Consider the following 15437-nt stretch of genomic DNA (forward strand, 5'->3'; position numbering starts at 1 on the left):
CTGAAGAGTACAGTTAATGTTTGTTCTCTTTTCTATTTTTCCCCATGTTTTCTCTTCCTTTTTTTATTCCTTTCTTTCTCCCTAATAATTTCCTTTTGGGCTTCCTCTGCCCGTTTGGATTTGATTATGGGTTGTAAAATTGGGAACATAGCTATCTCTGATCACACGGCAGTATACTTGGAGGTTAAGGCCAAGAGTGAACGGCTAGACTTGCGGCACTAGTGTTTGGACCCTTTTCTTCTTAAGGATTCCAAATTTGTGGAATATTTTTTGAAGGAGTTTCAGGAATTCTTGACTATCAACTCAGGCACGGCTAGTAGCCCATCTATGCTATGGGAGACTGCTAAGGCCTTTGCTAGTGGATTAGCTATTTCCTGTTTGGCTAGCCAGAAACAACAGAAGGAGGAAACAGCAGCGTCTATTTGAGATGAGGTTGAAAGCTGCCGAGGCGGCACAATTTACATGGCCTTCAGTGACTAAGTTACAGCGGATCACGGCACTCTGGGCTGCCTTGAATTCAATACTGACACAAAACGCAAAGAAAGAACTTGCTTTTGATACACAAAGGTTGTTCGAATATGGGGATAGGCCAGGGAAGTATTTAGTGTACCTGACTAGGAAAAGGCGTGCTCCCCAATCCATTACTGCAATCAGAGATAGCGCCGGAGTCCTGACACACGATGCTAATGAGATTAATGAGGCTTTTCGGGGCATTTACTCTGAATTGTATCGGTCTGAAGGTTACGAGGACAGGAGGGCTAAAATGGAGATCTTTTTTAAGAATCTGGACCTTCTGGGGTAACCTTGGAACAGGCCTCTCGCCTTAATGCCCCCTTGACAGTTCAGGAAATACAGGAGGCAGCTAGGCAACTTCAGAGTGGGAAAGTGCCTGGCTCTGATGGTCACCCGAGTGAGTTTTATAAGGATTTTATAGGGACTCTGTCAGGGCCGATATTGGAGATGTACTCTTATATGCATGAATGCCTACCACCATCTTTGAGAGAAGCTGATATTTCCTTTATTCTTAAGAAGGGGGTTCCTGAGGATTGTGCCTCATACAGGCCCTCTCTCTATTAAATTCAGATCTCAAGATTCTGTCCAAGATCCTGGCGCTGAGATTGGAAAGGGTGTTGCCCCATATTATTAAAGAGGGTCAGACAGGTTTTATAAGGGGCCGTAGGTCCTCTAATAATATTAGAAGGTTGCTGAATATGGTCCATGTTTATTGGTAACAATTCATTCAGGGGTTGGTGATTTCTTTAGATGCAGAGAAAGCACTTGACCGGGTGGAATGGCTGTATCTTTTTTATGTCTTAGAACAGTTTGGGTTGGGTGGAGTCTTTGCTAGGTGGGTGGAGGTTTTATATCGCCACCCTCTGGCTGCAGTCATCACCAACGGGGTGAAGTCTGGGAATTTTAGGATTGGTAGGGGTAGTTGGCAAAGCTGCCCCCTCTCACCATTGTTGTTTATGTTGGTGATGGAGCCACTGGCAGAGGCCATTCGTCAGAACATTCACATAACCGCTCCGGATGTGGGATCGTGGGCACACAAGATTACACTGTATGTGGATGACGTCAGTGGCTCAGTGGTTAGCACTACTCCCTCACAGCACATGGGACCCGGGTTCGATTCCATCCTCTGGTGTCTGTGTGGAGTTTGCACATTCTCCCCATGTCGGTGTGGGTTTCCTCCGGGTGCTCTGGTTTCTTCCCAGTCCAAAGATGTGCAGGTTAGGTGAATTGACCATGCTAAATTGCCCATAGAATTAGGTGCATTAGTTAGGGGGAATTGGTCTGGGTGGTTTACTCTTTGGAGGGTTGGTGTAGACTAGTTGGGCTAAGGGCCTGTTTCCACACTGTAGGGAATCTATTCTATTCTATAAAATTGAATGTCTTTCACCAGCGCTACCTTTAAGATTTTTGAGTATCGCGTGGAGAGACAAAATTGCCAACAAAGAAGCTTTGCAGAGGACTGGTCAGATGCGCTTTGGAGTATGATGACAGAGAGCTGACTGAGACTGGCAGGACATGGTTTTTTTGCCTTCTGGACATATGTCCCATAAGAGTGGCAATAGAGAAGATGCTAACAGCCAGAAGTAGGAATCTCGGCTGCAAAAATTATGATCCGTTTACAGAGGATATTAAAGAAAAGGATGTTACCTAGATTGAAATGGAAGAGATTGTGATGGACAGGAACAGTTGGAGGAGTCTTGTGGGTCCTGCATGGAACCAGAGGATTAAGTCCAAAGAAGCAAGTCTCTTCTATTCTACTTTTATTAAACAATTCTAAAGTCTAGAATTTTAGTTACCTTATCTACATAAATTTAATCTTCTCAAAACTGAACCTAACCACTGAAATATTCACATGAAATGAGGTAGGTGATTGGAACCTGGTGGAACCTGAACTGAACTTCATTGAACAAATTATTGCTGATATTATGGATGATGCCAGACCCCTCCAAAATATTTCAAGAAGATAAAGAAGACTCCAACTTATTTTAAAGGCAGATGTGAAGTGAATATTCCAGGTGTAATGCAGCTGGTCAAATCACTCTCCTTTAAGCAATACAGAAATTTAGAATATACAATAGTACAGCACTAACAGGCCCTTCAGCCCGTGATGTTGTGCCAACCTTTTATCCTACTCTAAGATCAAACTAATCTACATTTAACTATCATGTGTCTATCCACAAATTGCTTAAATGTCCCTAATATACCTGACTCTACTACCACTACTGGCAGTGCATTCCATACACCCACCACTCTGTGTAAAGAACAGACCTCTGACGTCTCCCTCAAACCTTCCTCCTCAAAATTATGCCCTCTCGTGATAGACATTTCCGCCATAGGAAAAAGTCTCTGGTTATCCAGTCTATCTATGCCTCTCATCATCAAGTCTCCTCTCATCCTTGTCGCTCAAATGAGAAAAGCCCTAGTTCACTCAACCCTTCTTCATAAGACATCCCCTCCAGTCCAAGTAGCATCCTGGTAGATCTCCTCTGCACCCTCTCTAGAGCTTCCACATCCTTCCTATAATAAGATGACCAGAGCTCAACACAATATTCCAAGTATGGTCTACCAAGGCTTTATAGAGCTGCAGCATAACTTCGTGGCTCTTAAACTGAATCCCCCTGCTAATGAAAACCAACGCACCATGCGCCTACTTATCGACCCTATCAACTTGGGTGGCAACTTTGACGGATCTATGGATGTGGACCCAAAGATCCCTCTGTTCCTCCACGCTGCCAAAAATCCTGCCTTTAATCCTGTAATCTGTATTCAAATTCCACCTTCCAAAATGAATGACTTCACATTTTTCCAGGTTGAACTCCACCTGCCACTTCTCAACCCAGCTTTGCATCCTGTCAATGTCTTGGTGCAACCTACATCAGCCCTCCATACTATCTACCACTCCACCAACCGTCATGTCATCAGCAAACTTACTAATCAACCCTTTTACTTCCTCATTCAAGTCATTTATAAAAATCACAAAGAGCAGAGGCGCCAGAACAGATCCCTGTGGATCACCACTGGTCTCTGAGCTCCAGGCTGAATATTTTCCATCTGCTACCACCCTCAGCCTTCTATGGGCCAGCCATTTCTGTATCCAGACAGCCAAATTTCCCTGTATCCCATGCCTCCTTTACTTTCTGAATGAGGGAACCTTATCAAATAACTTGCTAAAATCCATGTACACCACATCCACTACTCTACCTTCATCAATGTGTTTTGTCATATCCTCAAAAGATTCAATGAGGATAGTGAAGCAGGACCTGCCCCCCTCAAAGCTGTGCTAATCAAGCTATGTTTTTCCAAATCATAAATCCTGTCTCTCAGAGTCCTCTGCAATAATTTTCCCACCGCTGACAAAAGACTGACTGGTCTGTAATTTCCAGGGTAGTCCTGATTCCCTTTCTTGAACAAGAGAATAACATTTGCCATCCTCCAATCATCTGGTACTACTCCAGTGGACGGTGAGGACGCAGAGATCATCACCAAATGGTCAGCAATCTCTTCCCTTGCTTCCCAAAGTAACCTTGGGTCTATCCTGTCTGGCCCAGGAGACTTATCTAACCTCATATTTTTCAAAATGTCCAGCACATCGTCCTTCTTAACGTCAACCCGTTGGACTGTATGTTTTACGCTGTTCTCACAAACGAAGGGGTCCCTCTCAGTAGTGAATACTGAAGCAAAGTATTTACTAAGGACCTCCCCTACACAAGTTCCCTCCACTATCTCTGATCAGCCCTACCTTCAGTCTGGACATCCTCTTGTGCCTCACATAAGTGTAGAATACCTTGGGGTTTTCCTTAAACCTACCCACCAAGGCTTTTTCATGCCTCCTTCTAGCTCTCCCAAATCCATTCTTCAGTTCCTTCCTGACTACCTTGTAACCCTCTACAGCCCTGTCTGAACCTTGCTTCCTCAACCTTAAGTAAGCTTCCTCCTTCCTCTTGACTAGATGTTCTACATCGCTTGTCATCTAAGGTTCATTCACCCTACCATCCCTTCCTTCCTCAGGGGCAAAACTATCCAGCACTCATAGCAAGTTGCTCCTGAAACAACCTCCACATTTCTGTTGTGCATTTCCCTGAGAATATCTGTTTGTAATTTATGCTCCACAGTTCCTGCCTAATAGTGTTGTAATTCCCCCTCTCCTAATGAGATACTTTCCCATACCATCTGCTCCTATCCCTCTCCATGAATATAGTAAAAGTCCGGGAGTTGTGGTCACTGTCACTGAAATCCTTTCCCATTGAGCGAACCGACACTTGATCTGGTTTGTTGCCAAACACCAAAACTAATATGGTCTCCCCTCTAGTTAGCCTATCTACATATTGAGTCAGGAATTCTTCCTGGACACACTTCACAAAGTTTGTTCCATCCAAACTATTTGAACGAAGGAGGTTCCAATCAATATGAGGTAAGTTGAAGTCCCCCTTAACAACAACCCTGTTACTTCTGCACCTTTCCAAAATCTGCCTTCCAATCTGCTCCTCTGTGTTTCTGTTGCCATTGGGGGCTCTATATTAAAAAAAAACTCCCAATAAAGTGACTGCTCCTTTCCTGTTTCTGACTTCCCATAATGACTCAGTAAATAAACACTCCTCATTGATCTCCCTTTCTGCAGCTGTGATACTATCCCTGATTAGCAATGCCACTCCCCCACCTCTTTTACCTTCCTTCCCATTCCTTTGGAAACATCTAAATCTTAGAACATCCAACATTTATTCCTGCCCATGTGATATTTAAGTCTCTGTAATGGCCACAACATCATAGCTCCAAGTGCTGAGCCATGCTTTAAGTTCATCAATCTTATTCCTGACACTTCTTGTATTAAAATAGGCATACTTCAACCCATCACACTGACTGCAACTTTGCCCTATCAACTGTCCATCTTTATAGACAGTCTGCATGCTGTATTTGCCTGTTCACCAGCTACCCCATCCTCTGATCCATAGCTCCGGTTCCCATTCCCCTGCCAAACTAGTTTTAACCCACCTGCAGAGCTCTAGCAAATCTCCCACCCAGGTTATTGGTATGCGCCAGTTTAAATGCAACACTTCTTCCTTGTACAAGTCCAACATTCCTCCGAAGGTATCCCAATGATCCATTTATCTGAAGCTCTCTGTCCTACACCAACTGTGCAGCCACATAAATTCATAGAGATACCTCACTAGCACATGACACAAGTCGTAATCTTGAGATACTACTCTGTTCGTCCTGCCTTTTAGCTTCCAACCTATCTCCATACATTCACTTTTCAGGTCCAGAAAATCTATTTAAACACTACAGTTGAAACACAAAAGAAAATAGCATTTAGAATAGCAACTATCTGAAAATTCAACTGACTTGATACTGCAATGTAACTAAGGAGCTGTTCCAATTCACACTACATCCCATAAACCCCTTGGCAAAAGGTAAATTCAAACACAGATTCTTACAGGCAGGAGAGATTTCAGAGAGAAGTCAGTCAAGAATCATTTGCTGAAGCATGGAACCTTTCTCTGGACTGTAGCAGGTTCTCACTGTTTCAACTAAACCAGGCTAATAAAAACCTGAACTGGGAGAACTGGCCACTTCCGTACCATTGTTAAACCAGGCTCTATCTGAGACCTCTGTCTTTACAACCTCTCTTTGTAAAAAAAAAACCTAAGGATAAGATAAGCTTGTTAAATCATACTGAATAGATGCTATTTGCTTTCACTGCCAATGTCAGCTTACATCGTATTGTTGATGCTTGAGATTAGACAGAAAGTAGTGCTAATTGGCTGGATTCGATGCAACATGATTTTTGTAGGTAGAATATAACTGGACATTTTCCACATTCTCATGAAACAGTTAAACTAGGAGTGTAACTAATTCAGGAGCACAAATTTTCATTACTACAACCTGGATATTGTTGGGGCCTTTATTTTTGCAGTATATGGTACCTTCATCCTCTTCATATCATGAGAAGTAAAACAATTTGGCTGAAGACTGGAATATATGAAGGTAGAAATCTTAGAAAATCTGAAATGGATAATCCATTCAGCACTTCTGGCTGTGTGATTGCAAATACTTCAGTCATTTTTTTTCCTCACTGATCTGAGCTTTTCCACCATTAAGATTGAAGATGTCTGTGAAGCTTTTTGTGTTCCAATTAAATATTTGCTTGCTGACCATTCATAATCGTTGCAATAATACAGAGCTCAAAGTTTGGGAGAAGATTTGTAGCTCAGGTGCTCGTTGTTGTGGTTCTGTTCGCCGAGCTGGGAATTTGTCTTGCAAACGTTTCGTCCCCTGACTAGGTGACATCCTCAGTGCTTGGGAGCCTCCTGTGAAGCGCTTCTGTGCTGTTTCCTCTGGCATTTATAGTGGCCTGTCTCTGCCGCTTCCGCTTGTCAGTTCGAGCTGTCCACTGTAGTGGCCGGTATATTGGGTCCAGGTCGATGTGTTTGTTGATAGAGTCTGTGGATGAGTGCCATGCCTCTAGGAATTCCCTGGCCGTTCTCTGTTTCGCTTGCCCTATAATGGTAGTGTTGTCCCAGTCGAATACTCATAACAGCACACAAACCAACAGCCACGCTCAGACAACAACTCACCAGAACAAAGGATCCGATACCCAACATGAGCAAAACTAATGTAGTGTACAAAATCCCATGCAAGGACTGCACAAAACACTACATCGGACAAACAGGAAGACAGTTAACGATCCGTATACACGGACATCAACTAGCCACGAAACAACACGACCAGCTATCCTTAGTAGCCACACACACAGACGACAAGCAACATGAATTCGACTGGGACAACACTACCATTATAGGGCAAGCCAAACAGAGAACAGCCAGGGAATTCCTAGAGGCATGGCACTCATCCACAGACTCTATCAACAAACACATCGACCTGGACCCAATATACCGGCCACTACAGCGGACAGCTCGAACCGACAGATACAAATCACTATAAATGCCGGAGGAAACATCACAGAAGCGCTTCACAGGAGGCTCCCAAGCACTGAGGATGTCACCTAGACAGGGGACGAAACGTTTGCAAGACAAATTCCCAGCTCGGCGAACAGAACCACAATAATACAGAGCTTGATTTCATTGTTGTGGAAACACTTAGTTCTAGCTACAGCATGTTTTTTTTGTTATTTAACATGTTGTGATGTCAGTAGCTAGATACGTTTTAGGCATGCCTAACTGCTACACTTCCATTGAAGCAATGTTGATCCCCTGGCTTCTTGCAAATGGTAATTTGAAGGATCTGCTTGACCATTAGGTTAGACATTATACTCCCAGATAGTGTTTAATTTATTTAAATGTGAGGTGCTGCATTTTGGTAAGATAATTCAGAGCAGGACTTGCACACTTGGTCCTGGGAATGTTGCCAAACAAAGAGAACTTGGGATGGAGGTTCATAACTCATTGGAAGTGGAGCCACAGGTAGACAACATACTGAAGAAAGAGTTTGTTACACTTGCCTTCATCAGTCAGTGTATTGAGTCTAGGAGTTGCGAGGTCATGCTGCATTGGTTAGGCCATTTTTGGAATATTGTGTTCAATTCTGGTCTCCCTGCTTTAGGAAAGATGTTGTGAAACTTGAAAGGGTTCAGAAACGATTTACATGATGGAGCCGTGATTGGATGGTTTCAGCTATAGGGAGAACCTGATTAGACTGAGACTACTTTCTCTGGAGTGTTGGAGGCTAAGGGGTGACCTTATAGAAGTTTATAAAATCACAAGGGGCATAGATAGGCCAAGGTGTTTTCCCCAGGGTAGGGGAGTCTAGAACTAGAGGGCAAAGGTTAAGGTGAAAGGGGAAAAATTTAAAAGGGGCCTAAGGGGCAACTTTTTCACCCAAAGGGTGATGCATGTATGGAATGAGCTGTCAGAGGAAGTGGTGGACGCTGGTACAATTATGGTATTTAAAAGGCATTTGGGTGGGTATATGAATAGGAAGGGTTTAGAGGGGTATGGGCCAAATGCTGGCAAATGGAACCAGATTCGTTTAGGATGGTTGGTTGGCATGGATGAGTTGGACCAAAGGGTCTGTTTCCGTGCTTTATATCTCTATGACTCTATTGATGGCCCTCAGTACTTTGTGATCCAATATTCTGAGCTGCTTGATAAATCTGTTTCCCATTTGACATGATGCAAATGCCACACAACTTAATGGAGGATATCCTCATAGTGCAGGGAGGACTTTCATCTCTGTACTACTCCTACCAAACTATCATGGACAGGTGCATCTGTGATAGTTGGATTGATGAATGCAAGGTCAAATAGGTTTTTCTCTCATGTTGATTTCCTTACCTGATGAAGCAAGCTTAATCCAACAGATATGACATCGTGACTCTGACTCTGCCATCTCAATCAATTGTGATGGAACTGAGCCATTTTGATAGGGGACTTTAAAATCCAGAAATAAGAGTACATTCTGCATCCTTGATACTTCGTGCTTCTTCTAACGGGTGTTCTACATGGACCAGTTTTGATTCTTTAGCTGAGGGAGGGTGGTCGTGATAATCATCCGATAAACACCTCATACATCATGACGGGTGGCACAGTGGTTAGCACTGCTGCCTCACAGCGTCAGAGACTCGGGTTCAATTCCGGCCTCAGGCGACTGATTGTGTGGAGTTTGCGCATTCTCCCTATGTCTGCGTGGGTTTCCTCTGGGTGCTCCAGTTTCCTTCCACAGTCCAAAAATGTGCAGGTTAGGTGAATTGGCCATGTTAAATTGCCCGTAGTGTTAGGTGAAGGGGTAAACGTAAGGGAATGGGTCTGGGTGGGTTGCAGGTCGGTGTAGACTTGTTGGGCCAAAGGGCCTGTTTCCACTTTGTAAGTAATCTAATCTAAACCTTATGGGCTCCAGAGTCATCCTTTCTTCGCTATATACTATCGTCACCATGTCTGGCGTACCTTCCTGCTGCTGGGATAATTCATATCCACAGAGATGATGGAGAAGCCTGGTACTTTAGCTGTGAAGTAAGATTCAGCGAGTATGATTCTGTTAGGCTGTTGCTTCATTATTCTTTGAGACAACTCTCCCAATATTGTCACAAGTTCTGAGCTACTGGGGAGGAGAACTTTGTGGGTCAACCGAGCAGAGTGTTCTTTTCTTATCTCTGGTACCTAGGATGACGTTGGATTACACATCCATTTCTTTTTTTTTCAAGCCTACTTTAGTGGGTTTATACAAGTGAGTCACTTGCCAGGGCATTTCACAGACCATTAACAATCACTCAAATTGCTGAGAGCCTAGCATTGCACACAAGTTAGACTGGGTAAGACAACAGTTTTGTTTCCTAAAAGAAATTGGTGAACCAGATCAGATTAAAATTAGCAGAAATCTGATAGTTCCATGTTTCCCACTAGTGAGACGATAATTAATTGAATTTAAATTTCCAGGTGGAATGATTTTAGTATCTTGACCTTTAGTCCAGGCTTCTGGATTATTGTCCAGTGACATTTACTATTATGTTGCTATTCCTTTGAAAATGTATAAGTTCCCTCTAAAATTCCTTAGGGCAAGCATTCCAGTTTCAGTTGTATGTTATAGATCACCACTTCTAAAACTAACTGGCTTTGTTTTTGGTGTTTGGGACGTGGTCAGTGTAATAACTAATGGGACAGTTTAAGGTCTTGTCTTAAGACCTGTTCATCTGCACAACCTTGGGGCAACAGTTTCTGGAATTATGTTTACATCTATTCATCTTGTGGTTTTAGATTTTAGGCTATTATGTTTTGTAGATTCTTTGAATATTGTTCCCTTATTTGCATTACTTTATCCTGCAGGTGTCTTTGGATGAAGAGACCTAAAATAGTGTTCAGTTATTAATCCTGATTTGTCTGACAAATAAATTTTCTAGAAGACAGCCACATGATTTGCAGGATAGTGTATTTATTACATTTTATAACATACTTTCATTATTTTCTATAAACAGGTTTCATGGAATGATTTCACGAGAAGCAGCAGATCAGCTGCTGAGCCTAGCAGAAGGCAGTTATATTATTCGGGAAAGTCAACGTCAGTCTGGTACCTATACGCTGGCACTGCGGTTAGTGGTGATTTTAATAATTAAATGCAGTGTAAAGTGAAGCCTTAATACATAAGTTATGATTTAAACAAGTGTGATGGTAGAAATAAAGATTTTGTGTGTTTTTGTTTGCGATTTACATTCTGACTAGATAATTGCTATTTCCTGTATCTTCAATTAATAAACTAGTTGAATCTTCAGGTTTTTTTTTTGACGAGCTGACATTCGACTTTTTCATTATATCCATCCATCTCTTAGCTGTGATATCTAAACTTTTAGTGTGACCTTTATTATTTGTAATAGTACACAGTAGTATGACTTGCTGTATTGTTGCACATTTTAGATTTCTCAAAGTCGGTATTAAATTTGGAATGTTTTTTTTCAAAATTGTAATAACTCATTCTTGATCTAGATAATTATACAGTCAACTCTCAGCAAAATGAGGAAGTACATCCGACACAATTGTCCATGTTCTTCCAGTTTCAGACAAATCGGAACGAACGTATCAGATATCCTTCAGAGTGAACAAGTGCAGGCTCTTATTTTGTTGTTCGAGAAACTCCAGTTATTCTTGTACTTTGCAAGGAGACTTTTTAAATGGAATAGTTTCCCAAAGAAACTAAGAGTATTGGTTCATCACTAATTAAAGATGCAGGCACTAGTAGCGCTTTAGATTAGGTTTCAAGGAACATAAGATATAGGAGCAGAATTAGGCCATTTTGCCCCCTGACTCTGTTCACTATTCAAACACAGCTGTTCTGTTTCTCAACCCCATTCTCCTGTCTGCTCCCAGTAACATTTGATCCCCTTACTAGTCAAGAAGCTGTCTCTCTCTATCTTAAACACACTCAGTAGCTTGACCTTCACAGCCTTCCATGGCAATGAATTCCACAGATTCATCACTTTTTGGCTGGAAAATTTGATTATGTATCCTGTAAGTTCTAAAAGGTTGACTCTTCACTCTGAGGTTGTACCCTTGGATCCCAGTTTCTCCAAGATGTGGGAGCATTTTCTCCCATGTCCAATCTATCCAGGTTTTTCAGTATTCTAAGTTTCAATAAGATTCCAACCCCCCCACCCCCATCCTTCTAAACTCTGAGTGCAGACCCAAAATCCTCAACTCCTCATATGACAAGCCTTTCATCCATGTGATCATTGTTATTAATCTTGGGCACCTTCTAAGACCAGCACATCATTCCTTAGATATGGGCCCAAAACTGCACATGATATTCCAAATGCAGTCAGCTCAGAACCCTCTTCTTACATTCTAACCCTCTCAAAATGAATGTTAACATTGCTTTTTGCCTTTGAATTGCATGTTAACCTTAAGAGAATCCTTAATTAGGACTTCCAAGTACCTTTGTGCTGAAGCCATTCCTCATTTAGAAAATAGTCTACACTCTTCTTCCAAACTGCATAATCGCAGACTTTATTACATTGTATTCCATCTGCCACTTGTTCACCCACTCTCTTAGCCTATCTAAGTCCGTCTGCAGCTCCCCACATCATCAAAGCTATCTCTCTTTGTACATACCTTTGTCATCTGCAAACTTAGCAACAATATCCTCCATTCCTTTATTCAGATCGTTAAATGTATAACATGAGTAGTTATGGTCCTGACACTGATCCCTGCAGGACTTCACTTGCCACATGCTACCATCCTAAAAAAGATCCCTTTTACTCACTGTCTGCCTTCTGCCAGTCAGCCAATTATCTATTCATATTAGTACCTTGTCTTAAACACAGCAGCCTCCTTATCAAAGACCTTCTGGAAATACAAATAGATCTCATCCACTGGATCTCCTTTGCCTAACACTCTCAATAACTCCTCAAAGAATTCTAACAGATTTGTCAGACAGAATCTCCCCTTTATGAAGCCACACTGACTCATTTTTTTATCATCTCCCCCTTACTGTTTTCTAGTTGTCCTCTGCTGGTTTTTAAAGGTTTCTCAATCCTCTGGCTTCCTACTTTACCTCACAATAGTGTTTGCTTATTTATGCTTTAATGCAATCCCGGACTTCCCTTGTCAGCCATGGATACCTCATCCTCCCCTTCTTCTTCCTTGTGATCAATTTCTGCTGTTCCTCCTGCATTACCCCTAGAGACTCTTGCCGTTACTGCTCCACCATCTTCACTCCTCTTAATCAATTCTGGTCAGCCTCTCCCTCATATCTTTGTAGTTACCATTTACTCAATTGTAATAGTGTTAAATTTGATTCCACCTTCTACCGCTTAAACTGCAGAGTAAATTCTGTCATATTATGGTCAATGCCCCTTTAAGATCCTTCACCTTAAGATCCATAATCCCAAGTCTACCTCACTAAACTTCACTTAATCCAGAATTGCCTGTTCCCTATTGGGAAAGGTTCTTGATGAATCTATGAATGGCTGTATGTGTGAAAGTGGGTGGTTAGGTAGGTGAGGTTGCAAGTAGGCTAGGAAAGGTAATTGGTGTTTAACATGGTTGGAAGAGGTAGTTGGGGGTGTCAGCTGAAGTAATTGCAGGCGGGGTGGGTGGGGAGAGGAGTGGAGGGAATGGGTGGTATGATGAGGTTGGGAGTTATACTAGATCTTAATCATGGGTAGCTATCCATTAAGTATGTCAATGCTGTATTTATGGAGAATCCCAGAGAGCAAGGAATTGTTGGAAATTCAGACATCCCAGGCAAATCAGTGCACAGGGGCTTCTGACGGGCATATTGCATTCTGTGTTCTGTCCAAAAAGGATTTCATGTTGCATGTTATTCCGTTACATTTTTCAGCAAGCTCTTCAACGTAAATTATTCCCCATTACTTCATTTGACACATCATTCTATGGGACGTATTTTGCTTAATAATCAAAATAAAAGTATAAAATTTAACTGTTTCCCTCAGGCTCAGACAATGGCATCACCTTCTGGATTAGTGGTGCTGGAAGAGCACAGCAGTTCAGGCAGCATCCAAGGAGCTTCGAAATCAATGTTTCGGGCAAAAGCCCTTCATCAGGAATAAAGGTAGTGAGCCTGAAGCGTGGAGAGATGAGCTAGAGGAGGATGGGGGTGGGGAGAAAGTAGCATAGAGTACAATGGGTGAGTGGGGGAGGGGATGAAGGTGATAGGTCAGGGAGGAGAGGGTGGAGTGGATAGGTGGAAAAGGAGATAGGCAGGTAGGACAAGTCCGGCACGACATGGCTGAAGAGTTTCAGGGCAGAGGAAATGACCTGGGAGTTGCAGTGGGAGAGGGACTCCGAGATTCTTGTAGAGAGCTTGTCTATCCAGGGTACTGGATGCAATCAAGCTTTCAAACTGCTGTTTATTCCTCCTCGTTGAATCTTCACTGTCAAAACATTTTTTCAAAGACCCTAAAATATCCTAGATATTTGAATAAAGTTACTGCTGAGTCTTGCCTTTTAGATAAAAGTACCAACCTTCTGCAATCTCTTCCAGTACAGCTACATTTTTATTCTATACCTGGATTTGTTTACCATGCTATACCACAGTGATCAGAACTCTGTATAGTACACTAGATGGCGCCAGACCAGTGTTCTTTACATACACAGAATCTTTTCCTGACATTCATGTTGTATTCCCTTGCTTATTCAGCCCAAGATCTTTGTTTTCCATACAACACGGCGGCAGGGTGGCACAGTGGTTAGCACTGCTGCCTCACAGCGCCAGAGACCCGGGTTCAATTCCCGCCTCGGGGAGTTTGCACATTCTCCCCGTGTCTGTGTGGGTTTCCTCCGGGTGCTCTGGTCTCCTCCCACAGTCCAAAAATGTGCAGGTTAGGTGAATTGGCCATGCTAAATTGCCCGTAGTGTTAGGTGAAGAGGTAAATGGGTCTGGATGGGTTGCTCTTCGGAGGGTTGGTGTGGACTTGTTGGGCCGAAGGGCCTGTTTCCACATTGTAAGCAATCTAATCTAAAAAAAACATGGGTATCGTAGATTCCCTCCAGTGTGGAAACCGGCCATTTGGCCCAACATGTCCACCCCAATCCTCTGAAGCGTAACCCACCCAGACCCATTCCCCTACCCTATTGCTTTACACTTCTCCTGATTAATGCACCTATAACCTACACATCCCTGAACACTATTGGCAATTTAGCATGGCCAATTCAGCCAACCTGCACATCTTTGGATTGTGGGAGGAAACTGGAGCACTCAGGAAACCCACGCATATGCTGGGAGAATATCTGTGTGGATTTTGCACAGTCACGAGAGGCTGGACATTGGTAGTTTCAGCAATTACCATACATACAATTCATAGAGTCATAGAGATGTACAGCATGGAAACAGATCTTTCGGTCCAACCCGTCCATGCCTACCAGAAATCCCAATCCAATCTAGTCCCATCTGCCAGCACCCGGCCCATATCTCTCCAAACCCTTCCTATCCATATATCCATCCAAAAGCCTCTTAAATGTTGCAATTGTACCAGCCTCCACCACTTCCTCTGGCAGCTCATTCCATACACATACCACCTATGGTGTGAAAAGGTTGCCCCTTAGGTCTCTTTTATATCTTTCCCCTCTCATCCTAAACCTATGTCCTCTAGTTCTGTACACCCCAACCTCAGGGAAAAGATTTTGTCTATTTATCTTATCCATGCCCCTCAGAATTTTGTAAACCTCTATAAGGTCACCCCTCAGCCTCCAACATGCCAGGAAAACAGCCCCAGCCAATTAGCCTCTCCCTATAGCTCAAATCCTTCAAACATGGCAACGTTCTTGTAAATCTTTTCTGAACCCTTTCAAGTTTCACAACATTTTTCCAATAGGAAGGAGACTAGAATTGCACGCAGTATTCCAGCGGTGGCCTAACCAATGTCCTGTACAGCCGCAACATGACCTCCCAACTCCTGTACTCAATACTGTTACCAATAAAAGAAAGCATACCAAATGCCTTCTCCACTATCCTATCTACCTGCG

General features: G+C 42.8%; 1 protein-coding gene across 5 annotated transcripts in view; it reads left to right on the forward strand.

Annotated features, from left to right (window-relative positions):
* The window catches only part of chn1 (chimerin 1), a 236366-nt gene that overhangs the window by 72817 nt on the left and 148112 nt on the right, over nt 1-15437 (forward strand). For all 5 annotated transcript variants that reach the window (XM_072579176.1, XM_072579175.1, XM_072579178.1 and 2 more), the window contains one exon: nt 10436-10549. In XM_072579176.1, the coding sequence (XP_072435277.1) occupies nt 10436-10549 (114 nt within the window). The remainder of the gene's footprint in view (nt 1-10435; nt 10550-15437) is intronic.

The sequence above is a fragment of the Chiloscyllium punctatum genome, chromosome 10, assembly GCF_047496795.1.
Source record: "Chiloscyllium punctatum isolate Juve2018m chromosome 10, sChiPun1.3, whole genome shotgun sequence".
Lineage (NCBI taxonomy): Eukaryota > Metazoa > Chordata > Chondrichthyes > Orectolobiformes > Hemiscylliidae > Chiloscyllium > Chiloscyllium punctatum.